General features: G+C 41.4%; 1 protein-coding gene across 1 annotated transcript in view; it reads right to left on the bottom strand.

The window, feature by feature from the left end:
* Window positions 1-15,296: 15,296 nt before the first annotated feature.
* The window catches only part of Taf2 (TATA-box binding protein associated factor 2), a 62,440-nt gene continuing 51,314 nt past the window's right edge, over window positions 15,297-26,422 (bottom strand). Inside the window, exons 25-26 of the mRNA XM_057791754.1 lie at window positions 22,832-22,954; window positions 15,297-16,905 (exon numbers count right to left, since the gene is read on the bottom strand). Of these exons, the coding sequence (XP_057647737.1) occupies window positions 16,646-16,905; window positions 22,832-22,954 (383 nt within the window). The 3' untranslated portion in view covers window positions 15,297-16,645. The remainder of the gene's footprint in view (window positions 16,906-22,831; window positions 22,955-26,422) is intronic.

The raw sequence follows: 26,422 nt of genomic DNA on the forward strand, positions 1-26,422 counted from the left end.
AACATATAGGCCTATGATCTCAATTACATAGGAACCTGAGACAGACAGATCAAAGACATATGATGTCACTGAGGGGCAGTGAGATCAGCACTGATGGAAAAAGAATTTCAAAGGGACTATGATGTAGTTCACTGATACAGAGCTTGCCTAGCGTGAGCCCTATCTTCAATCCTCAGGACACACAGAGAAAGACAACAGACAGACAAACAGACACACACACACACAGAGATTCCTAAGAGTGATGCTTATGAAATTTTCCTTTTTTTTTTTAAAAAAAAAGCTAAGGATGGAACCTTGAGTCTTTTAAATTTTCATCTACTTGTTATTATTACTGTGTGTGTGTGTGTGTGTGTGTGTGTGTGCGCGTGTAGTAAGAGTAAAGAAATGGCCAGCTCTAGCACCCTGCTTAGTCTTCTTGGGCACCAAGCATCTACTTATATTGAAGTAAAGACATTGACATTTACAATAGAACTTTGTAGCTGAAGAAAAATAGGCATGAGACTCGATTGTTCAATTAAGCCCAGAAACCAAATACTGACCTTTTAGGATAATAGTTGGCTCTTCTCGGAATGGAAAATAACAGCGTGGGAATCAAAACCTGATGTGTGAACTATCCCCTCAAAGGAAGACATTCAAAAGATGCCGGGAGCTTTCGCCAGGCGGGAATAGAGACATCTCTGTTTTCCACTCCCAAGTTGCCATTACTAATGTGAAGCACAACTATCAGGGAGTGATGCTCTCCTCCATGCCCCCTACTGCACGGAAGGACAGCGTCCATACTTGCAAGGTGGAAGGGGCATGCAAAGTCTGGAAACTCCACACAAAACGACTCTGTGCAAAGAAGTATCTGGAGAGCAGGTTTTTAATCAGGGCCAGGACAAGCCTGTATTGCATTAATAATAATGTAGAACACATGCTTCCACGCCTGTTCACTCAACCACAAAAATTGAGCAGAGCGTTCGCTTCTGCAAGAGCAGGAAGACATGCTCCACGAAGAGACAGCTGTTCCTGTAACACTATGGCGGCATGGTGGCTAGACCTGGGAAACTCAGATTATCTATCAACTTGCACCTGGCCAAGAAGGAATATTAAAATAACAATTGAAATAACACCAACCAACCAGCAAACCACCCATGACCATGATCCCCATTTTACTAGAGGACACTAATGTAACAAGGAACAAATGGAATGGGCACATTTATTCTCAAAGTTAGAGACTGTGTTTAGGTGTCAGCAGGACTTCCTTGCCGTGAATGGATTTCCCTGGGAAGGGGAAATAGATGAGATCTTCTGGGTAAATTGGGGGTGGGTGGGAACATGATGGATTTGGTTGGGTGGGTTGGGAGCAGGATGGAGCGGGGAGAGTAATGAAAGGGATGTCCTGATAGGGGAGGGGACGCTTTGGGGTTAGGGAGAAACCTGGTTCCAGGGAAACGCCCAGGAATCCATAGGATGACCACAGCTAAGACTCCCAGCAATAGTGGAGAGGGTGCTGAACTATAATCAGATTGGTGAGTACTCTAATTGTCATCAGAGAGTCTTCAGCTAGTAACTGATGGAATCAGATGCAGAATTCCACAGTCAAGCTCTGGAAATCCTACTGAGAAGAGGGAGGATAGTAGTCAGAGACGGATTGTTCATTTCCTGGCTGCTCTGACCCGAATAATCACACAGAAACTGTATTAATTACAATACTCTTTGGCCAATAACTTAGGCCTATTTCTAGCTAACTCTTACATCTTAAATTAACCTATTTCTATTCATCTATCTATCTGCATGAGGTTGCGGCTTACTGGTAAGGATCCGGTGTCTCTTTCGGCAGCTGCATGGCATCTCTCTGACTCTGCTTTCTTTTCTCCTCTATTTCTGTTCAGATTTCCTGCCTGGCTATATTCTGCCCTGCCATAGACCCAAAGCAGCTTCTTTATTCATTAACCAATAAAAGCAACACATATACAGAGGACTTCCCACACCTGAGGAGGGATTGTATGAGCTGAGGGATCCAGGTCATTACAGGAGGAACCCACAGAAATAGCTGACCCTCTGAGCTTTTGGGAGCTCACTGACTCTGTACTGACAGTGAGGGAGCCAGCAAGGGACCGATATAGGCCCTCTGCATGTGTGTAACAGTTGTTAGCTTGCTCTGTTTGTGTGGTTCCTAGCAGTGGAATCAAGGACCTGTCCCTGGCATGTGAGCTGGCTATTGGAAACCCATGCTGGGTTGCCTCACCCAGCCTTGATGCAGGGGGGAGGAACTTGGTCCTGCCTCATCTTGATGTGTCATGCTTTGCTGACCCCCATGGGAGGTAAGCCCCTTTTTGAAGGGAAACAGAGGACAAGTGGATGGGAGGGGGATGGGAGAAGAGGAGGGAGGGGACACTGTAAAATAAATGAAAATTTTTTTTCTCATTTTTTTTATTCTTTTTTAATTAAAATTTCCAACTGCTCCGGGTTTCCCATTTCCCTCCCCCTCCTCCCACATATTGCCCCCTCCCCCCGCTCCCCTCCCCCATCCCCACTCCTCTTCTCCTCCCCCCAGTCCACTCCCCCTCCCTCTCGATACTGAAGAGCAGTCCAAATTCCCTGCTCTACAGGAAGACCAAGGTCCTCCCACTTCTATCTAGGTCCAGGAAGGTGAGCATCCAAACAGGCTACGCTCCCACAAAGCCAGTTCATGTATTAGGGTCGAAACCTAGTGCCATTGTCCTTGGCTTCTCATCAGCCTTCATTGTCCGCCTTGTTCAGAGAGTCCAGTTTCAACCCATGCTTATTCAGTCCCAGTCCAGCTGGCCTTGGAGAGTTCCCAATAGATCAGTTCCACTGTCACAGTGGGTGGGTGCACGCCTCGTGGTCTTTTCTCTGTGCTGTCCCGACTGTCTTGAAACTCACTTGAACTCACAGGACTCTGCCTGTGTCTGCTTCCTATGCGCTGGGATGAAAACTGTGCACGCCTCGTGGTCCTGATTTCCTTAATGAAAAAAAAAAGACTCCCTCGCGGTGTCTATAGAGTATAGGGTCAGTTACTGTTGTCTGCTTTCCACTTTCTGGGCACAGGACTTTTAAGAACAAGAGAGCTCTCTGGCATGGAAGGCAGGACTCAGAAGCTTTAAGATGTGGAGAGTTTAAAATCCACCCTGGCTGGGGAGGTTAAGGCACTACTTACAAGTCTGGTGACCTGACACCAACCCCTAGTTTCCACAGGGCGCAGGAGAGAAACAACACCCCAAAGCTGGCCTCTGACCTCCATGAGCATGCCTATACACCAACTCTCAAACACCAACTAAATGAATAAATAATACTTAAAAAAAATGATTGGCTACCTATAATCTCTGCAGGAGGGAGGCTAAGGAAGGAAGGGAACTGAGGCAGGGAGATCAAAGGACAAAAGTTCACTAAAGCCAGATATCGTGTCACTGACTGCAAGTCCAGTACGGCTGCTGCAGGAGGATTGCAATCACTGTGAAGCCAGCTTATTCTATACAGTGAATTGTCGGTCAGCTGGGGCTACGGGGGGGAGGGAGAAGGAGAGGGAGAGACAGACAGACAGACACAGAGACAGAGACAGAGACAGAAAGCGAGAGAGAGGAAAACAAATCTTCATTTGAAATTATCAGAGCACAAGTGCAACTGGGAAGAGAAATTAAGAAGGCATCTGTATACCTAACATGGCTGCCCTGATGTCTCACTAGTTTATGATCGGGTTCAGACACAGGGTCAAGCTCCAGTTACACACACACACACACACACACACACACACACACAGAGTCATCTACTACTAGGCCAAGGCTCCTTGAAAGCAGGGCCTATGGATGCCCCTTCACCGGCCATGGTTTGATGTCTACCAACTCTGAATTTTGACAACCATGAAGACTGAAAAAGATCTAAAACCAACTGACAGTACTGTGAGCTGGTCTTGGCAGCCAGGAGGGGAATAGACGTGCTCAAAAAGATAAGAAAACAGTTTACAGTAAGTCAAAAACTTACATATTCAACGCTACAATATCTCGTCCAGACGTCCAGAGTGTATGCAGATAGTCTTTCTCTATCTAATGATGTCTTTTTCAAAAATTGAAATAAAATCAATCAAGGCTTTATTTAAAACCCAAAGTAAAGATTTTACAATCCATCTCGATGGAATAGTTTTAGGAGTTTGGCAGCTGCCGAGACACCTTGAAACAATCTTATGATTTTTCCATTTTCCAAAGACTTGGGCCCCACTGAGGTTGGGTGATTTCTTTCAGGCCACTCACAAAACTAGGAAATAGAACCCAGGTTCCCCCATTTTACAGGACTCAATCTCTCTACAAGGCTGTTTGCTCTCGCTGGTAAAAAGAAAAAACCAGCTTCTACTTTCATATTCAATTCAATAAATACGGATACCATGGTAAGTGCAGTGACTCGCGGTGGCTAAATTGTTAAGGGAGCTCAAGCCTCATAAACAGGGTAGTGGTGTGGTCTCTGTGCTCAGTGACTCATGATCAAATGGGAAGGGCTCTCTACACACCCAAGTAACATGTTTTGGTGTAAAAGTTTATCTTGAGAAATAACAAAAGTTTTTGAAAATGTCTGACTCATCTAACTTGTGGGAAAACATCCCCTTCTCTGCTATGTTCATGTTACTGAACATGTGCAAGTACCAGGTTGTCTGGTACAGAATCACTACAGGACAGGTGAAACACTAAAAAAGCCCTCCATCCAGAGGATGCTTCTCAATGGCTGAGAGTGGGAAAAGGAACCAAAATCTTTTAGGTGGCACTCCTTCATGCAAAACCCAGCCCAGGAATGGTACACTGGCATAGGAACTTGCAATTATCAAACCAATCATGAAAAACTATCATTTAAGTAAATGCATATCTGTGTTAATTCACCAGTATATCTCATAATACCACCGTAACCAAAGGATAGACATATCGAAAAACTAGAGGGGGCATGTGCAATTGAAAGAGGAGAATGGAGTTAATGCTGACTAGCATTGCACTTGAGGATGAGAATCTGTCTTATTGACCACTAGAAAAGCGCAAGTTTTCAAAAATGCACAAAGGCTGGAGCCATGGCATAGCGGTTAAGAGCACTTACTGCTCTTGAAGAGGACCTGGGTTTCGATCCTAACACTCACACAGTGGCTCTGAAGGAACAGAAACAATTGAATGAATACATGTATTAAAGGGGGATTTATTGGGCTGGCTTACAGGATGTGGTCCAGCTAGTCCAATAAGAGCATTCTCACATTGCAGAGGCTGAGGATCTAGTAGCTCTCAGGGAGGCTGGACATGAGGCTGGATGTCCCAGCAATCCCAATCCGACCCTGAAGACCTGGAAGATCCCTGGAGAAGTCCTGGTCTCAGTTTACACCGGCAGCTGGAAGAAGTAACAACAGCAAACAATACTGCAGGAGAGAGGGACTTGCAGTGAGAACGAGGCCAACGAGGAGGCAAAGAGCCAAGTTTCCTTCTTCCATGTCCTCTCATCTGGGCTGCCGCCAGAAGGTGCTGTCCACACCGACGGCTGGTCCTCCTGCTTCAAATAATCTGATCAAGAAAATCTCTCCCTCCTAGGAGTGGGTTGAGTTGTAGTTGACTTCATTTCTGAGGATTCCAACACGCTCTTCTGGCCTTTCCAGGGACTTCACGCATGCGGTCCACATATCTACATACAGGCGAAGCCCTCATACACATCAAGTAAATAAATGAAAACTTTTTAAAAGACTCTGCATGAATGTGTGGAAGAGAGAAACAAGTGGAAGGAGGGAGGAAGAGAGAAGGAAGAAAGGAAGAGGAAGTAATCATGGTTTGTTGAACGCTGGAACGGCCACAGGAAAGCAGGTGTCTGAGTGGAGTCTGCACTCCAGGCCAAGTGCTAGCAAAGAGGAAAGCAGTCCAGCAAGAGCCCCGCTTCCTGCTCCTGTGAGGCCACATAGGCTGTGCACTAGAGCTGACAGTGCCACCGTTAGGGACTAGAGGGCGCTGTGCACATGGGCTCCAGCGGCCCCGAGGAGAAGAAAAACTGCATAAGTGATTGCATAGTATGGCTACCTTCAGAACACTCCCACAGTCTGCAAATTAGGCTTAATGTAGCTGACTGCATTGTTCTTCCTCATTATAAGCTATTCAGAAGTAGAAGGCAGTGTGCTCTTCTAGAAATACAATATTTGCATTAAAATTATTTAAAATATTTGATTTTTTTTTAACTGCCATTCTTGTGTAAAGGAGAGAGAGTCCGAGTACCACAGCTGTGTGTATGGAAGTCAGAGGACGACTTCTGGGGGTCGGTCCCCTCCTTCTACATCTAGATGGATTCTAGGGATTAAACTGGTGTCAACAGGCTAGCTCAGGAAAGGCTTTCACTGAGTCAACAGTCACTGGCTTATACTTTCTGACCTTTCTACTTCTTTAGTTTTGTAATCTCAAGTTCCTTGAAGAAAAAAAAACAAATTTGTGTCATTCATGAATTTATCTCGGTACCTACACATATAATGTAACTAATAAATACTGAATGGATTTTAAGTACACATTTTACACTCACAACAGACTTGTAACTCCAGTTCAAGGAGCTCTGCCATCATCCTCTGGCCTCCACAGTGCACATACGTGGCATACACACACACACACACAAATAAAAACAAAACTCTTAAGCAAGAACACTACACATAGAAAGACTATACACTATACTCTAAAGGCCCACAGCTAATGGTGGGAGAGACTAAAAAAATGTTGTTCTAAAAATAAAAAAAAATTAAAAAAAATGTTGTTCTAAGGACTAGAACAAGACAAGAATTCACAATCCATGCTGGAGGAACCAAGAAAGGGAAAGAAGGCACCAAGAAGAAAAGACAGAAGTGAAATGTCACTGCTGCTCACTAAAGCCTAGGTAGAGAAAGCTGTAATCAATATGCATTCATATGTACATACATGCAGGGACACATGCCTGCACACACACATGTGTACACTCATGCATAATTAGAACTAATAAGTGAACATGGTAAAAGTGGAGGCTACATATCAACAATTAGCATTGTTTCTTCACACTAGCCTTATGTATAAAGAAAAAAGAAATCAAAGGAAAAGTCTCATTTATAATTATTACAAAAATAAAACCCTCAGCAATAAATTTACCCAAGGAGATAATAAGACCTGGACACAGAAAACTATAAACCGTTGATGAAAGAAACCAAAGACACAAATAAATGGTGATATTTCATGTTCACAGATATGAAGAGCTAATCACTCAAATATTCACGCTACTAAGATTGCTCTACATATTTAGTACAATGACCATTAAAATTCTAATGCTACTTTTCAAAAAATACTCCCCAATCCTTAAATTTCATATGGAACCAACCACAAAAGAAACCCACCAGTCAAGGCAATCATGAGAAAAAAAAAACACCACCACAAAGTTGGGCATCACATTACCCTTTAAACTATATTGCAAAGCTATGAAGAATTAGTACATAACTTTGACACATCAACCAAGAAGCAGGACAGAGAATCCAGATATAAACGTATGCATGTGAGGTCCACAGATTTCCAACAAAGATGCCAAGAACACATACTGACAGTCTCTTCAATACACAGTAGTGAAAACTGGGTATCTACATGCAGAAGAATGAAAGAGGACCCTGATATCATCGTATATATCAAATTCAGTTGAAGATTCAGATAGGTCAGAAACTGAAAGACTATCAGAAAGCAGAGTGGGAAAACTCACACGACACTGGTGTGGGCAATGATTTGTTTTTTAACCAATATTTTATTCAATACAGTTCAAGAAACACAAAAACAAAAATAAAGCAAACTCAAATCCAAATAGACAAGAGGTATTAAACTGAAAAGTTTCTTCACAGAAAAGAAAATTTAAAGAAAGAACCTATGGACTGGGAGAAAAAATATTTTTTTAATTAATTAATTAATTTATTTATTTATTTATTTCTTAAAGATTTCTGCCTCTTCCCGCCACCGCCTCCCATTTCCCTCTCCCTCCCCCAATCAAGTCTTCCTCCCTCGTCAGCCCAAAGAGCAATCAGGGTTCCCTGCCCTGTGGGAGGTCCAAGGACCACCCACCTCCATCCAGGTCTAGTAAGGTGAGCATCCAAACTACCTGGGCTCCCACAAAGCCAGTACGTGCAGTAGGATCAAAAACCCATTGCCATTGTTCTTGAGTTCTCAGTAGTCCTCATTGTCCGCTATGTTCAGCGAGTCCGGTTTTGTCCCATGCTTTTTCAGACCCAGGCCAGCTGGCCTTGGTGAGTTCCCGATAGAACATCCCCATTGTCTCAGTGTATGGGTGCACCCCTCGCGGTCCTGAGTTCCTTGCTCGTGCTCTCTCTCCTTTTGCTCCTCCTTTGGATCATGAGACTTCAGTCCGGTGCTCCAATGTGGGTCTCTGTCTCTGTCTTCTTCTATCGCCTGATGAAGGTTAATATTCAGGAGGATGCTTATATGTTTTTCTTTGGGTTCACCTTCTTATTTAGCTGGGAGAAAATATTTTTAAGCCAGACGTCCGGTTCAGGGGAAATATCCAAGATATATAAAGAATTCAAACAATAATAGCAAGATAACAAATAAACAAAAACAAAATCACCAGATAATGGACCTTAGTAAATATTTGTCCATGTAAGATACACAAATGGTCAAAAGTTATATGAAAAGAAATGGTGTCATTAAGCGTTAAGAAAATGACATCATCTCACAGCTCCTAGGATGTCCTGGGATCAAAAGGACAAAGACAGCCGGGCGGTGGTGGTGGCGCATGCCTTTAATCCCCGCACTCGGGAGGCAGAGGCAGGTGGATCTCTGTGAGTTCGAGGCCAACCTGGTCTACAAGAGCTAGTTCCAGGACAGGCTCCAAAACCACAGAGAAACCTTAGGGAGTAGAGAGGGGCCAGGGAAATGACCTAGTGGGTAAAGTGCTCTCCATGCATACAAATCCCAGGACTCATATAAAAGGGACAGACAGCATGGCTGTGGGCACCTGCAACACCAGTGTTGATGGGCAGAGACCGGTAGGTCTTGGTTTTCATTGCTCAGCCAGTCTAACTAGGATGGTGAGCACCATGTTCAGTGAGAAACCCTGTTTTAAAAAAGTAAGTTGGAGAGCAATGGTCACCCTCAACCTCTGGCCAAAGTTCCCAAACACAGAAGCACACACATACACTGCCCCCCCCCCCCCCCCGGGCTGAGCCATCTACCAGCCCACAACAGTTTTAAGGATCGGTGACTCTTGCTTTATTTATGTTTCTGTTGTTACAACAAACATTCTGACCAAAAGTAACTTGGAAAGATTTAATTCAGCTTACAGTTTACAGTCCACAGAGAAGCCAGGGCAGGAACTCAAGCAGAAACTGAAGTAGAGATCAGGAAGGAACACTATACACTTCCTTGCCTTCCACGGCTTGTTCAGCCTGTTTACATAACCCATGACCACCTGCCCAGGGGTAGCACGGCCTAGCACGGCCTACAATGGGCCAGGCTCTCCGACACCAGTCATTAATCAAGAAAATGACTTACAGGCTTGCATATAAGCCGATCTGATGAAGGAATCTTCTCAGCTAATGTTCCCTCTTCCCAGGGGGCATAAGTTTGGGTCAAGTCGACAAAAACTAACCACAAACTCTTTGACAACTGTATTTCTTCTTTCAAAGTTCTTTTGATTTGTTCCTCACAGTTTCTATGCTTTAGATCAATCATTGCTATCTTTGATTTCTCTCCAAATATTCTTCTGCTAAGAGTAAATATTTCCCATAAAGTCCCGATGTGGACAATATAAATTATTGTCACACTTGAAGGAGCAAATAACTGGACTGGCGAGACGGCTCTGCTGCAGGACATTTGAGCACTCAGTGTGAAGATGTGTCTCTGTCCTTCCTCACCTGCCTAAGACACCTAATGATTGGTTTAATAAAGAGCTGAAAGGCCAGCGGTTAGGGAAGAGGACAGGTGGGACTTCTGGACAGAGACAGGAACTCTGGGAAGAATCTGAGGTGGTGGATTTTGCCAGCAAGACTTGAAGGAAGTCAGACGTAAGGTACTGAGGAGAGGTAACAAGTCACGTGGCAGAACATAGATTAATAGAAATGGGTTAGTTTAAGTTTGGGGTTTTTGTTTGTTTGTTTGTTTTTTGTTTTTTGAATACAGGGTAACAGTCCTGGCTGTCTTGGAACTCACTCTGTAGACCACACTAGCCTCAAACTCAGAGATCTGCCCACCTGTGCCTCCTGAGTGCTGGGACTAAAGGCATGTGTGTGCCACCACTGCCTGGCTAATTTTAGTTTTAAGAGCTAGTTGTGAACGAGCCTACCTAAGCTGAAGTTAAGCCTTCATACTTAATAAGAAGACTCCGTGTCATTATTTAGGTTCAAAGAAAGACCAGTTACGTTACGTTACATGGCTCTGCGGCTAAAGGGCTGTGTCACCAAGTCTTTGATCCCGAGGACCCACATGGTACAAGAGAAGCTGTAAGACATTCTCTAATTTCCACAGTGCATTCCTGTGCACGCACGCGCACACACACACACACATACCTTTTTTTTGTCCACACACAGGGTTTCTCTGTGTAGCCCTGTTTGTTCTGGTACTCTCTATAGACCAGGCTGTTCCTGAACTCAGAGATACACCCGTCTTTGTCTCGAGAGTGCTGGGATTAAAGACATAAACCACCACACAAGACTTTAAATAACCTTTAACCATTTTCCCCTATTGTTAACATCTTATATTACAACAGTACATTTATCAAACCTAAGGAACAAAATGACTTAGTCCACACAGGTAGCTACATCTACTACAAGGAGCTGGGTAACTTACAAACAACAACAACAAAACCCATACTATTTCCCATTGTGGAAACTGGGAGGCTCAAGTTCAAGGTGCATGCAGGATCTTTCTAGCTAATGGCTGGCCCTTCTTCCTCTGTTTCCATAATCAAAGACCAGGCTAGCTTTTGGGGTCTCTTAAGGGTTAATCTTGCCTTGCCCATACAGCGGCTTGAGATGCCTTGCTTTCTTGACAACTGCAGAAGCCTGCCCCTTTCTGAACAGAAACAGAGGAGTAGATGGGGGAGGGGCAGAGGGGAAGTAGAGGATGCCCGGGAATGGGAGGAGGAGAGGAAACATGGGGTCAGGATGTAAAATAAATAATAAATGAAATAAATTAAAAGATTCTAAAAGGCTGGGGAAAAAAAGGGTTAACCCCATGGAGATTCAATTCCCATGCCTTAATCACATCTCAAAGCTCCTCCTTTTAGAAACATCATCTGGGAGAAGGCAGGCTATAATATGCAAATTTTTAAGGGACCCCAGCACTGGGACCACAGCAGGCACGCTGGGACATCAAAGGAGCTCCTGAGTATACTTGAATTCCAGCTGTTTTCCCACCAGTCTTCTTCCTCTTGCAGGACCACGCGGGAGACATACCGCATTGCTCTTCTCTCCGGTGACCTGAATCTCCTCCTTTCCCCCTTCCTTCCTACCACTGTCTCAGCCTTGAGGATTAACCATTATCTACTTGGGTTTCCGTTTTCCTCATGACGACAGACTCCATAGACTGAGAACACGAGTTTTCATCCCAGAGTGCCTCTCACCGACAACACATTCCGGAAGACACATTTTTTTCTAAAGATTTATATATTTTTATGTGTACACGTATTTTGCCTGCAAGTATGTATGTGCTTCACACGTGTGCAGTGCCTGAGGAGGCCGGAACTGGAGTTACAGATAGGTGTGAGCCGCCATGTGGGGACACGTGGGTACTGGGAACTGCACCAAGGTCCTCACAGACATCCCTCCAGCCCCGTGAAAGGCACATCAGTACAGCTTATCACGGCTGTTTACCACGGACAGGCGAGGCAGGATCTGTCAGTAGGCTGGAGGGTAAACTTACGATTTTTCCTTTTCCATATTTTATTCTTTGGAAGCAAGCCACTAGGGCTACACTAAAAGCCGATGGTGCCAGCGCTGGAAAACAGCTCTGTGCTAGCGTACATTTAGCTGGGGGGATTTCGCTGACCGACAATAAAAACTGAAGACAGAAGGGATGAGGAGCAGGGAGTGGGGAACGAATTTTCCCCAGCAAGGATTTCAGTGTGGATTAGCACGGCCTTTTTAAGCAGTCCGTGAGACTCTGGTGGCAACAGCTAGCTTGTCTGCTCTTTGAAAAGTCATCCCCATAAGATCAAGAAACAGCTGCAAATGCCAGTTTCCCCAAAACAAAGGAAAATGTGAAACGCAAAGCCACAGCACACAAGAAAGGGCTGCCAAGTACAGAGAAGGTAAATGGCAAGCCGATGGCCAGCTCGGCTGCTCTCATTCAGCAACAGAAAGAAGTCACACAAAAAGAGAAAAGAGAAAATTACAAGTATAAAAAGCTGTAAGATTGCCATTATTTATAGAACAGTGGCTTTGAATGCTGCAAATGAGCAATCAGCACAGAAGCCAAGCACAAAATCAGTATAAAGGAAAGAATATTCAAATATTCATACAATAAGAAAGATGATTTATACAGTATAAATGAGTTCCATTAGAACCTTTCTGTTCTGTGGTCTAAAATGTCAGCAAACTTGCTCAGTAACCAAGAGTATCCTTAGGCTTCCTGCCCTATTTCCTAAGTGTGAGTTCACAGGCAAGTACAACGACTGCAGAACTGTAAATGATAAATTACCCTATCGTGACTCCTAAAATAACTGTATTAATAGTAACAGCAACATCCCTAATAAGAATAACCACATTAAGGCATTATAGATTACTGCTGAACATCAGCTAGAAAAACAATTTGACCTATGTAAGTGCCAGGTCAGACAGGGCTGAAGTACAGTGGTTCTCAACCTGTGGGTCATGGATCCTTTGAGGAAAAAAAAAACAAAACCTTTCTCAGGGGTCACCTAAGACCACTGAAAAACATAGATATTTGCATTATGATTCATAACAGTAGCAACATCACAGTTATGAAGTAGCAATAAAAGTAGTTTTATGGTTGGGGAGTCACCACAACATGAGAACTGTATTAAAGGGTTGACAGCCAGTGCTATAGTGAGAGTATGTTTTAAAAAAAAATTATTCAATACTTCCCAGAGAACCTAGAGAATAAAGAGAACCCTAAGAGGAACATACATGGATCTAATCTACATGGTAAGTAAAAAAAAAGACAAGATCTCCTGAGTAAATTGGGTGCATGGGGATCATGGGACAGGGTAGTACAGGAGGGAGAAGGGAGGAGGAAGCGAAGAAAAAATATACTTCAATAAGAACAACAACAACAAAAATCCAATACATATTAAAAGGTAGAATTATAGGATTAGAAAATTAATTAGTGGTAATTTATCAAAAAGTAAAATTATAAGAATAGAAAATTAATCAGTCATAATTTGAGGTGACGTGGGTTTTTCCCCCACTTCCTTTTGGTTTTTCAAGTCAGGATTTCTCTGTGCAGTCCTGGCTGTCTTGGAAATTGCTCTGCAGACCAGGCTGGCCTCAGACTCACAGAGTCACCCGCCTTCTTCTCCTGAGTGCTGGGTTAAAGGCATGCACCACCATGCCTGGCAGGGTGAAGGGTATTTTGAGGGTGGTGGGACTGTGATGGTGGAAACGCCATCTAAGTATCTGTTAAAGCTAAAGAGTACGTGCCAGGAGGTGGTGGTGTACACCTTTAATTCCAGCATTTGGGAGGCAGAGGAAAGTGTATCTCTGTGAGTTCAAGGCCAGCCTGGTCTACGGAGCAAGTCAAGATAGCCAAGATTACAAAGAGAAACCCTGTCTCAAAGAACAAACAAACAAATAACCCCCCAAAAAACAAACCAACAAACAAAAAAGCTAAGGAGTACAGACTACAATAAATTTATTCTACATATGTAAATTACAAGCTAAAAGAAATAGAAAAAAATCTATGAAGCCATTCTGAAAAGTAATAAAGATCAGCTCTAGTATATAAAATCCGTCACAGTGGACAGATTCACAAAGTCTAAAAGTAGACCAGAATTTATAAAGAAACTTAGTATGTAATAGTAGTGTTGAATACACTGTGTTGAGTAGCATTTGGGAAGCAAAGAAAAACTGAATCGCTATGCACCTTTCACTAGTAAGCTCCAGGTGAATTCTCTCTGGATGAAAGAAAAATCAAAAACATGTAAAAAGTATTCTAAACAACAACAAAAGGAGAATTCTTCTAGAATCAGAATTATAAACCTTCTTACTATGACAAAGTTTTGAAACCATAAAATAAATTAAAAAATTAAACAATTTCTGCAAGTATGGATCATCTGCTACCATGAGTTTAAAAAGCTACTGTGTGTGCACGCATGCACTCAAAAGAACAAAACACTTAAAAAATGCCTCTGGGGAAGGAGACAGAAACACTGAAGTTTATGTTGACCATGTATAATTAGCAATTCTCAAAGCCAGAAACCATTTTACTGTCTATTATGAACCAGCAGCGTAAGTAATTTGGAGTCACCACAAAATGTTCTTTTGGAGAAGCATCCGGCCTGACTATCTGGCTTACGATTTCAGGGATGAATCCAAGTCCCAGTTCTGTGCCTTATGGAGATAGCGATTGCCTAGTATTACTCTCTGCAGCCAGGACACAAAAAATTCTTTTGAAATGTCAAAGTTCCAAAATTTATATTATGGTGTACACCATGTTATTGTACACCATAATATAAAACTTCCATTTTTCAAAACAAATTGGAGTTGGCTAACATGCAATTAATTTGAATTAGTAAGGGTAATTTAGGTCCTTTAACACCTGATCACAGGCCTAAACATGACGGTACACGTCTCTAATCCAGCTCTTGGGAGGCACAGACAACAGTTCTATGAGTTCAAACCTTCCCTGGTCTATGCAGTGAGTTCCAAGGAGCCAGAGCTGCATGGTAAGACCTCAACTCAAACACACACCACTTGACCACACTCAGTCCAGGTCACGCTCACTGCTCTCTAAATCCTGTACACACCTGTTGTGGCAATTCCTTCAGCCCATAGCCTTTAAGATACCAGTCCACTTGGGCGTAGTCTCATATACTATAAATGGAGCCCTAAAGCTTACATACATGCTCTCTCTCTCTCTCTCTCTCTCTCTCTCTCTCTCTCTTTTCCGGCTGCTGGATTCGGTTCCAGTTCCCCGTCCAGGCAGAGAACTGTGATCTGTGAGTCTACCCCTAAATAAATACTTTATTATACTCAGTTCTGAGCTACTGTGGATTTCTTTTTAGCATTCATCTTCACACACCCTTGCTCTAAAGATACTGTTTCTTCTGCTGAGACCTTACCCTCATCTCCGTCTACTGAAATTACCCTGCTACTGGGGACAGTTCGAATCCCTCTCCGTTCAAAGCTCTTTGCAAATGTGCTCTGGCACATTATGTACATACACCTGCCAGGAAGTTAACAAAATGATAAAGTGATACAAAGGCAGAATATTCAACTTAAAAAAAGTTATTTATTATTTAAAAGTAAAGCATTATTGGATCCCTTTTGAAATACTTATTCCGAGCATAGGAATTTAGTCAAACATTTTAGTAACAAGGGAAACAATAAAAACTAGATATGAAAAAAAATTTACCAGAGAACTTGGTAAATTCGGAAAAACAAAAAAATAACAAAAACAAAACACACAACCATACAAACTGTTAAAATAAGAAACCAAAACACCGCACATGTATTTTTAAACTATTGCTGGTATTCTCCAATGTGGGTCAAATTATCTATGTCCAAGCCGATAAATAACAAATAAAACACACCTTCTTAAAGCATCATATTTTGTTATATATAGTAATTTTCATTACTTTGCTTTTTTGATACAGATTTTCATGTATCTCAGGCTGGTCTTGAACAATGCTCCTACCTCTACCCCTCCAATGCTCGGATTAAAGGCATGTAGTACCATGCCTGCCTTATATACAGGGTAATTTTAGAAAAAATACGAGTTATGTGTGTAAACTGTTCACATTCAGCAACACTTATTTTTACATATGAACACATTCCTTTATACTTAATAGAAGACAAAACAAAATGTAATTTAAACATCTTGATTTGAGCATAATGGAGAGTCTGACTGTTCTGTTAAATTGCAACATCAAAATCACCAAATGTACTATCAAAAGATAGTTACTTTAAATGCTTTTAAAAATAATTTCTTTCCAAACTTTTTGTAATTTAGGATAAAAGGAAATATACAATTCTTAGCTCATAAATGATGGTACTTATTTTCTATGGCTACACAGAAGAGCAGCCAAGAGGGTTGAGTCCTACAGAAAAGCCTGCCTTTCCAGCAACGCCAAGTGGTGTTATTCAGCATTTCATGGAAATGCTGGGTACCACAGATCTGGCAGTTCCTTCTGCTGATGCCCCTTTGCCCATGACATCCATCAGCGGCTTCCACACATACTTGACCTTACAGTCCACGGGAGACCACATGTGAATGGGTCTGCAGGAGACATGAAGGCTTTTGTAAAAAGAAGTCATTCTGTGTTTTCAGGAAGAAACAAGGGATGGACCAGTTCCTCCTTAGACCCCAGATATACAAAGAGCAGAAATTGAATGCCCAGAACTCCAGTGCACTCCAGCTTCTCTGTATTCCCCCTTGCACCATGCTCCACAGAGGACCAGACTTTAGTAACACCATCTTCTGGGCGGGACTCTGGAGAGGGCTCTGCAGAGGCTTCAGTCTGAGAGGGAAGGCGAGCGCACAGACCTGCCGCTGGCAGGGCTGGAGAAGGCAAAGGGCTCCTTGTCCTTATCCTTGCTGTCGTGCTTGTGTTTATGCTTATGCTTGTGCTTGTGCTTCTTCTTCTTCTTCTTGTGCTCGTGGTGATGATGATGATGGTGCTCACTGTGTCTAGAGGACGTAGACTCCTTAGCAAACACTGAAAGTGGAGCTGCTACCATGGAATGCACACCCATCTCCAAAGGCTGCTCTTTACCTTCAAGATTAAAACACCAAATGAATTTCTGTTGATAGTAAGAAAGGACAACTATCCTAGGAGGATGCTGAGGACAGTCTCATGCAGTATCCAAATACAACAGCCAATAAGTTCAACAGAATTGCCAGCATCTTGGCCATAAGTCAACTAATTTAGGTCCATCTAGCCTATAAAAAAATTGCTAGTGTATTAGCAAATCATCCTTTGAATGTAAATATTTTCCAAGTATTATGATTAAACAATAATAAATACCTGTGCACTATATACTAAAGTCTATACTGGCCAATGAAAATAAAATTCCTTCAAATACTGTTCTGCCCTAAACTATCATGGGGGAAGGCTGTACTTTACTGAGTCACTTAGACTTAGAAAATTCCTAATGCACAAATATACTACCTCAGTTACTGATAATGGTATCTTAGTGAAAATGAAACACCCATTTAGTTGTTCAGACAGTTTCGGGAATATATAGGTAAAGGGAACCTCTTCTGAAGACCCAGGAGAGTAGGGAGGCTGTGAAAGGAAATGTTCTTAAAGACAGGAGTTATGTCAGCACAGAAGACAAGAACTGAAAACCAGGATACCGTGTTCTAGATGAGACTGTCCTGTTAACCTAAGGATGTGCTGAATCTCATCTAAGAAGCAACTTGATGTCCTCAAATACCCCCTTCAGTTCTAATAATCTGTTGACCCAGGAAACTATTAACAGTCATGAGACTGTGCTATGACATGATCTTAATTTCAGTCTTAAAGAATTAAGTATAGTCCTCATGCTACAAGTACAGAAAAATGGACTCAGCTCACAAGACAAAGCCAGGTATCAGGGAATGGGACAACGCTCACGGCACACAAACAACTGGGCTCCCTGCTCATTGTGTGCCGTTCTCCATCAACTGAGTCTGGAAACTGTCTAAACTATCTGCGCTGCACAGGTTTCATCATCACTCCTAAACAGCGGCCAAGCTGCTTGGAATCAGAAAAGCCAACAGTTACCCTCGAAGTTGGGCTTCCCAGCAGAGGCAAAGGCTAAACGGATGTGTGCGCTTTACTATTTCCTAGGGAACACCTACAAAGATGAACTCACCTTTACCTGCAGGTCTCATAACTCACATTAGGGTATCTTGACTACAAATCTTGAATTTTTCTTGACACAGAGAACACAGAAGTTAACTAGCTTTAAGACTCTGGGTGACAGGATCGACGGCTCCTGTGACAAAGCGCTGGCTCCAGTTTGAGCAGAATACTTATAAGATGAGCCTGGAGCATTAGATCCAACAGCAAGGAACTTCAAGTTCTGCCCAACCTACTCAGAAGTCAACCTTAAAAGATGTCTAAAGATATAGCAATTTCAATACTGATTGTGGATACTAAATATGAACTGAAACTGATCACCATTAAAGGATGCTGGCCAATGCATTTATTGTTTTAAAATTATTAACTGTACAGAGAGAGAGAGAGGCATTTCCTATATGGCTCACACCACTGAGTAATAATGTAGACAAATTTAGCTTTATAGAACTAATCCATCCTATAAATAAAAATGGAAAGATTAACTAGAATAGCATTACTTTGTAATCTTCAATGAGTTAATACATTTAGATCCTGAACATCCACAATAGTTGACCTTGGAAAAGAGTCAACCAGATAGTGGGTATTTCCAAATGGAAACATACACCACTGATAAACCTGAATCTAATTACATGTCTAGATAGGACTGTAATTTTACAGAAATTACAAAGAACTCCATTATGTTAACTCTACCATAAATAAACAGAAAAATTATATACCTTAAAACTAGATAAAAATATAACTTCTTTACTAAATATACTGCAGGGTGGAGAGAGAAAAAGATGTGAACTAGAATATAAATTTAAAGGTATAAATGTTAAGAGGACTGCAATGTGTACTTTCAGTGGGCGCTGGCTTAAACAAATGCATTCTGAAAACAAAAACCAGAGCCGTGGAGATGGCTCAGCATGGCTCGGTGTCATTCACTCTAAAACTGACAAAACCCTAGGTGATGTGAAATGCCTTTTCTATTTCAGATAGTAGATATAGTAGAGGAAGAGATAACACATAATTCAAAACACCATAATTTCTCCATTTTGTGTTATACAAAAGATATTCTGAATTATTCTTTCCAACGTAAAATCTTCCCTAAGACCATATTTGAACAAACAAGAAAGCTGTAGTCAACTTAACATTTGTAAAACAAATAAAAGTACTTAATAAAAGCCCAACTTGTAAGCTTTGCAGTACATTTGATACGAATGCTTAAGAAACAGTGAACAATCTACTAATTGTATTAACTTCTTTCCCATTAGGGAGGTATATGATCATATTTAAGACAAAGTCTGTAGTAGTTTCTATTATGGAAGATAGGAATTCTGCTCTTTGATTCTTTAGATCAAATTTTTAAAAAAGCTGTTGAAATACATCATTGTAATTTATAGATTAAATTAGAAAAAAAAAATCAGTCTGTTTTTCATGTTGAGTTCCAAAAGAAAAATCTCTAGGGAAAGCATCCAAGCTTTTTAAAACAAATTGTTTTAATTTCAAAGTAAGATTTCAAGTACCAGAATTGTGTTTTCTGAATTATGCAAGAAAGCATTACATAATCCAGCAGCCCGGGTGAGACAGCTGCAGGACTCCCCTCTTCCCCACAGAAATCACTAGGGAATTCCTTCTGCTCCACGTTCACGCCCTTCCCCTCTGCTCTTCATCCCTGCCATCACTAAATAAGCTTAGGAGAAAGTCCTGCTGCCCCCTCTTGCAGTGGTGGAGAGGGAGCTCAGCACTGGGAGGGAGAGGCTATAGGATGCTCTATCTGTCACTCACAGAACCACACAGCCCTTCCTGCCAGTTCTCCTTCCCTTGGGAAAAGAGGAGGGAAAGGTAACGAAGGGAACCATGCTTACACCGCTCCTTTGTCACCCTATTGCTTGCTGGACCTATTGCCTCCACAAAATCAACTCTGAAATGTCTTTACCTGCCCACACCCTGCCCCCCGGAAGAGTGTGTGTGTGTGTGTGTGTGTGTGTGTGTGTGTAAAGGAAGAGGAGGTGGTTAAAAGCATTTTATCACTGTCCTCTACTAACAGAATATGCATGTCTTCTCCATCTTACTTAAAGCACTGTTTTGTTTCTATCCCTCCTAGACGAGGTCTGTAAGACATTTCCACTCCTGAGAATCATCTTGCTTCTTGGCTCTAAGTCCTTGAGAAGTCGCCTCGCCTCATGAGATAAAGAAAGCAAGGGACCTACATCAACAGCTCTCAACCTGGGGAGACAACATAAAGAAGGAACACCACTAAAAGGGCCTTTCACTTAGATATTTCGAGAAAAGCTGTAACTCGTTGGATTTTTATATGCTGTCTATTCATTCTTAGGCAACCAGGGCAAAAATTTTTCTAAGTTTTAGTAACAGTGAATAAAAGAGACCTCAACTAGATATGGCCCCAAACCCCACATGTGCTCTTCAATCTACAGTCTGTAGACCTGGAGACCGTCCCTTCTCTTTCCACTGTGCTCTTTCAGGAACCTAACTAATCCTGCACCCACACATCCCCAACTCTGATAGAAGGCAGAGAGGAACTCCACCTCACAACCAACTTATTTGATGTTTCTTGGTTTAGACTAACACTGACTCTCTGACACCCCAGAAGCTGGATCTGAAAATCCTGCTCCTACAGGACACTGTTACACCAGTCAGCAGAAGGGCTCAGCACTTAGTGCTTACCAACAAGCCTGACAACCTGAGTCTCATCCCAGACCACAAGTAATAGCAGGAGAGAACTGACACCTGCAAACTCAGCTACATGTGCACTGTAACATCATAGTATGCACGCACACACAAATAAATGTACAAATGAGAAAGGAAGTAGGTCGATACTTCTATTGCTTGTCATCTGTTAATAAAAGAGCTTTTTGTTGTGTTTAGAAAAGCTACTTCATCCAATGTAACGATGTGTTATGAAAAAGCTATATTTGAAATTCAAAATGCACACGCACACACACACACATGCACACAGAGACCCCATTAGAATACTACCATTTGTAAAACACACTCTTCTAAATTAATATTGCCAGTGTACTCTTGCTTCCTCACATTGTTAACAGCTAAACCTCAACTTCTAGGCTTCTTTATTTCCCACCTCTAGTCCTGTATTTAGCTTCATCTGATCTTCCCAAATGATGAGACTGGACAATACCATAAAGAAACTACAAAATAAAACTGAAAATGTATTTTTCAAAGTAATACTAGAACAATAAGTGTTAAATATTTGCTTTTTATACCATTGACGTGCCGCATCACTTAAAACATTCAAACACATGTATTCAAACTCGTTTTGGAACAGAAACTGACTTGACTCTAGGAACGCAGAGCTGACTTTTACATAGCTAAGGAAAAGGTCAAAGAATCATTTTCAGACTAATGTTAAGAAATCTGAAACTCCTTCAGCTATAACTTAGTTGAGTAGACAACTCCCCATTTGTAGTAAACATTTAATCGATATAATGAATTAGTGAAATCATACCAAACCAAAGTCACATGCACACAGAGGTTAGGGATGGAGTTTAGAACAGCATGTAGAAGCCCTGTGTTCAGTCTCCAGAGACACACACAGTTTAGAACACACACACACATGCACGAGAAGGAGAGAAGGAAAAGATCAAAATGAGAGATGAGAGAAGTGAGGAAGGAGGAAGTAGGAGGAGGAGCCAAAGAAACAATCGCCAATCCCCTCATTCCTGAAAATGCAAGCCAAAGTCCCAGCTGGATTCCCTCTGACACACATGGTGTGAGTCTATTACACAAATGCACACGCCTCACAAAAGGCTGTATCTGTGGTCTTAACACTAAAGCATTCTGAGCTGTTGCTTTTGGCTGAAGCCTACTATTAATCACAGTTGGTCCCCAAGTTCCTTCCTCAGATCAATAAACATTACTCTTCTGTTTATATCATACAAAAACATACATTATACAAGCAAAATCCACCCACTGAAACATAAGCAGAAATCCATAGATGTTTAAGGTTTACTAATGACTTTTGGAAAGTCCTCAGAAGTGACTTGCTTATGTGGCTTTTTTCTTACTCCTTTTCCTTTAACACTCAAATACTTAATCCTTCCTCCTGGTAGTTCACAGCATCTGACAGCTGCTGTTTATTTAGAGTATACTCTTTGCTTAGGAAGCAACAACGGACACAAGAAGCTGAAAACATGTAAAGGAGTAAACACATAATAAGTACAACTGAGCTGACCTTTCTTAGGAAAGTCCAATTATTAGGGGATAATTTAAACCTGTGTGTGTGTGTGTGTGTGTGTGGTGTGTGTTTATGTGTGGCTCAGAGAACAACTTTACTTCTCTCCTTCCATCATGTGGGTTCTGGGGATCAAGCTCAGGTTATCAGGCTTGGCAGCAGCTACCTTTACTACAGAGCCATCTTGCCAGTCCTGTATGGAATAACTTTAAATGTAAATTGTGTATGTCTGCACTGCGTTTTCATGAATGAAACAGCAATCCTGAGCATTGGGTGAAAAATAAGGGGCTAATCTGTGGGTTATATAAAGGCACAATGATAGCAATTCTAAGGGTTGTGTTGAAATTGACGTCTGACTGTAAGGCAAGAGCAAACAGTCACAGGTGTTACAATGAGTGTGGAAAAGCATAATGAAGAGCGATTTTCCATCGCATCCATTTTTCTTCTTGCTGTTACTTACAAATTTTCTGTAACAGAAACACAACTTCTGAAACAGATAAACACTAACCTGAAACAGTCTTTAGACTTACAAAATATAAAACCAATGTATTGCAAGAAAACTAAGTTTTCTATCTTTTCAGTATTTTTTAAATTGATAAATTAACTCTGAATTTAGATTTGCTTGAGACAAAATAACATAAAACAAAAAACAAGTAACTGTACCTATTCCCTTTCGGGAGAGTTCCATACTCCACGGGGGTTTTGTGGGTGGTATGATGTCACAGCCTAATGAATGCTGGGGCATTAAAGAAGATCTGGAGCTCGATGGTCGATATTTAGAAAGCCCTAAAAGATCAAGTGAAAGGGAAAATATATTTAGCAGAGAAAAAGCTTGACAGGTTTCACGTGTTAGCTTTAAAACCAGAAATAGTTTAATCCTAGCAAAACTCTAATCATAAATGAATACAATATTAAGGTTATTAAAGATCACAAGTAACACTTTGTTCAATTGCCTCCATCTGAGGAAATTCATAGTCGAGTGGCAATAAACTTGAAAGACTTGCCGAACACATAAACTAGACCCCATACTCTGTTGCAGAAGCCATTTCCCATATTTTATTACTTTTTGGCATTTGCATATAGCTTGTAAAATTTTCTAAAAACATTTTAATTATCAAACTTACTGAATATATCAAAATAACGTAGGGATTACAAATGCATTTAAAGAATTAGCTTAGTGTTATAACATGAATAGGATTGTAACAGAATTCAGGGGGGTCAAACTCTAGTCCCAAACTTATCAAATCAGAAATGTGTTCTTGTACAAGGGACCTTGGGACTGTTATTTAAGATGGAGAGTAAAGGCTGCCTACCGATGACCTGAGAAAAGGAAAGTCAATAATAATAAAATCTAAATCAGGCCTGATGGCTTATGCCCTTAATCCCAGCACTTGGGAGGCAGAGGCAGGTGGATTTCTATGAGTTCAAGGCCAGCCTGGTCTACAAAGTGAAATCCAGGACAGCCAGGGAACACAGAGAAACTGTCTTGAAAAAACAACAGAAAAAAAAGGGAGGGGGTTCGTTCTACAAGGCATGGGGCAGGAGGGATGGGAAATACACAAAGGTGGTAACAATAATACAAAAGTTTCCTATTTTCATTTCCAAGGTCATCAGTGATATCAGCAGGATTTAACAGATTTTACCTGTGCTCCTGTGATTTTTACAGTTTTTTCTTTTTTAATTTATTTACTTAATGTGCATTGGTATTTTTGCCTGCAGGTATGTATGAGGGTGTCAGGTCTTGGGAGTTACAGACAGCTGTGAGCTGCCATGTGGGTGCTGGGAATTGAACCCAGGTCCTCTGGATGAGGAGCTCTTAACCACTGACCCATCTCACCGGTCTGCATCTTTTACAGTTTGATGTTGACAGTTCAGCAGTTTGTCTTCTGTTCTGAGTGGCAATAGAGACTGAACCCTCAAGACTAGGCTGATGAATAATAAAACCAGAAGTGTCCAGACCAAAAGAGGTATAAATTGCAACACAGAAATTCAAGAAAAATGAAAAACAAGGCAACATGACTCCTCCAAAAGATCCTAAGTCCTCAACTACTGAATTCAAGACACCGAAATACTTAAAATTTTAACTAACAAAAATGAATGGCTTCAAACAGATCATGAAAAGTAGATGAAGAAACTCAACAACACAAAGAAAGTAAAACAGGAACTGAGTGATACGGATAAAAAAGTGTCTCTTCTACAGCATTGTAAAAGATTAATTCAGGTAGAAAATTAAGATTTGAGAAAATAATGTTAGAAATGAAAAAAATGAATTAAGTACAAACTACACTGAAGTCACTAACAACAGAAGAATGAGTGTCAGGAAGGAAGACTAGGTTGACGGAGGAAAAGGACCCTACTGCACAGCCTAAAATCCCGACTATAATTCCTGAGACCCATATGATGGAAGGGAGAGAACTGACTTCTTCAAATTGTCATACAACTTTCACCTGTGTACTGTGAAATGTATACACACACACGCACACATACACGCACTCACACATATACCAAAAGAAATGCTGAATTCAAATACCAATAAATAAGAATGGGAAAAAATCCAAACAGTATAACCGCAATGTCAAAGAACTCTGCATATGATCAAGAGATAAAACCTAAGAAAAATATCTATCCACAGACTAAAAATAAAAGGAAGAACTGAGATAAAATACTAAAGACAGAAACTATTCAATAACATTACAACAGAAAATACCTCAAATCTGGAGAAACAGACATCCAAACACAAGAGGTATTTACAATCCCAGCTAGACATGAGTGGAGAAGAAATCTTTCCACGATATGTAACAGTGAAAATTTAAAAAATACATAGCAAAGAAAGAACACCGAAAGCTGCAAAAACTGACTTCTACAAAGTAGATGTTTGGCAGCATGTTTGCTTAGTATGTATAGAGCCCTGCATTCAGTCCCCACCTAGTACAAAACCAGACATGGAAGCTGGGCATGGCAGTGCAGGCCTTTAATCCCAACACTCAGGAGGCAGAGCCCAGACAGATCTTTGTGAGTTTGAGGCCGCCCTGGTTTACAAAGTGAGTTCCAGGACAGCCAGGGCTGTTACACAGAGAAAACCTGTCATGAAGAACAATAAAAAAAATCAGACATGGGTAGTCAACATCTATAATTCTAGTACTTAGGAGGTAGAGGAAGGAGGATAAAAAATTCATCATTGTCTATACAGCAAGTTTAAGGCCAGTCAGTGATACCAAAGATCTAGCATTTAAAGAAAAAAAAGTAATACATATATTAAAAGCGACAAGGGAGATAGTAACACATTTACAAAGAAAAACACATCAGACTCTCATCAGCAACCCGAAGAGCCAGGAAACACGGAAAGACACACTAAGCCCTGAAATCAAACAGCTGCTAACTATGACTGCTAAAGTCAACAAGGATTTTTTTTTAATTGCTAGGAGAAATAGACACTTCAGAGCATGCCAAACTAAGATAACTCATGATGACCAAAGAACCACTACAAAGATCCTTAAAGGAAGAGCATATACAGAATTTTCATGGAAAGATAATGCTCTTCTAGAAGTCATGGGCAAAGGAGAACCCCAATGCCAGGTGCAGTGCATCCCCTATGAGTTGTTTGTCACAGAGGCTGCAGATAACCCCGAAAGAGTAAAGGCTATGGGAATGGAGGATGGCTCAGCAGTTAAAAGCATTTGCTGTGCTTCTGAAGGATGCGAGTTCAGTTCCAAGCACCCATATCAAGAGGCTTACAACTTTTCTAACTCCAACTCAGGGGAATCAGACATGATCTTCTACTTCGGAGGGTACTTGCATAAACACACACATACATAAACCTAAAAAGAAGAATGCAGGCTTTGTCGCTGTTCTAGGTGGCCAGCCAAACTTTTTTACTGAAGACACCATATGCTTTGGTTGCAGGAGACAAAGAAATATAGAAGTGAATTAAAAGCTCCCTCCCTGCTTAGAATTTATGATGCAGGAAGGTGCAATGTAGGCTGCTGGAGAGGGAACTCACTCCTAGTCTCACCCAGCTTTAGACCTTGTGGGCTACAAAACTGACCTGTGAGGAAAGTATGTCTACTGGGGTAACAAAAGCATGACTATTTGTGGGATAACCAACTGTTTTGCAATAATAATCACACCCGATACTATAAACCTGGTCATAACCTATGACTGGGAGGACATGGGCTCAAGCAGGGAACACATGACCACTGTTGAACATGTCAAACTGTCTTCTAAATATTTATGTTTAGTCGAAGACTTCTGTGG

The sequence above is a fragment of the Chionomys nivalis genome, chromosome 17 (genome assembly GCF_950005125.1).
Source record: "Chionomys nivalis chromosome 17, mChiNiv1.1, whole genome shotgun sequence".
In the NCBI taxonomy this organism is placed as follows: Eukaryota; Metazoa; Chordata; class Mammalia; order Rodentia; family Cricetidae; genus Chionomys; species Chionomys nivalis.